Raw genomic sequence first — 927 nt, forward strand, 5'->3', positions numbered from 1 at the left:
TTAATATACTTTGATTATGTTTAAAGTTGTCTTTGATCGGGTAATGATAAAAGTGGACTTCAGGTATATCCTTTATGGGTTGAGCTCTATAAACTAGAGATAACAAAAGATTAGTCCAAGCATAGATACGTCTAGTAACACGAGCTACACCTAAGAAGCGGATCAGGAGTTCTCCATATGTCACATTATAAGTATCATTAAATCACTTGAAGCATTGCAGAAGAATACCATAATTCTTTATGCTAGGAGAGAGGCCACTCATTATCGAGAAAATGTTAATCGTGTTCTTTATATCCATTTAGAATCATGACTAACTCTAGAAACAAAAGCACATCATCAGCAAATAGATGGTGATTCAGCTTAAGATCTTTGCACTTCCAGTAAAATTGAAAGTGAGCATTAGGAACTTTATCAATCATAGAAGAGAACACATCCATGTAAAGAGAGAAAAGATAAGCTAGCATTGTGTCACCTTGGATTAAACATCTGGCTCTCTTTAAGAAACCATTTAAAGCACCATTAACTTTAATAGAGAATCTAGGAGCAGATATGCAGTCCCAAATCCAATTAATAAATTTAATAAAAAAAATCATGACACCAAGAGCAATAAAATCCCAGTGAAGGGAATCAAATGCTTTGTAGAGAGAAACTTTCAAATCCCAGTTTAGGGTGCCTTTGTTACGACTGTAACTTTTTACTAACCCTTCAGCCATTTATATGTTGTCTCCAATTTTCCTACATGAGACAAAAGCGAACCGGGAAATACTAACAAGGCATGACCATCTTTAATAGAAATGATCTCAGTCATACATTTAAATGGAACAGATCATAACGATATTGGTCTGAAGTTCATTTATGAATGTTGGAATTCAAACTTTTGGAATTAGAGCAATGCCAGTAGTACTGATGCTAGGAAGCACACAAGAA

At 34.5% G+C, this 927-nt stretch overlaps 1 protein-coding gene across 1 annotated transcript; it reads right to left on the bottom strand.

Annotated features, from left to right (window-relative positions):
• Positions 1-275: 275 nt before the first annotated feature.
• LOC141699923 (uncharacterized) lies at positions 276-713 on the bottom strand. The gene has a single exon (XM_074503723.1). It carries the CDS (start codon positions 711-713, stop codon positions 276-278), a length of 438 nt encoding a protein of 145 aa, XP_074359824.1.
• Between the last annotated feature and the right edge of the window lie 214 nt (positions 714-927).

This window comes from Apium graveolens, unplaced genomic scaffold (genome assembly GCF_009905375.1).
Source record: "Apium graveolens cultivar Ventura unplaced genomic scaffold, ASM990537v1 ctg1500, whole genome shotgun sequence".
Lineage (NCBI taxonomy): Eukaryota > Viridiplantae > Streptophyta > Magnoliopsida > Apiales > Apiaceae > Apium > Apium graveolens.

Bases quoted from the DNA above. Each gene is read 5' to 3' on its own strand.
- LOC141699923 (XM_074503723.1), bottom strand. From the start codon at position 713: ATGGCTGAAGGGTTAGTAAAAAGTTACAGTCGTAACAAAGGCACCCTA.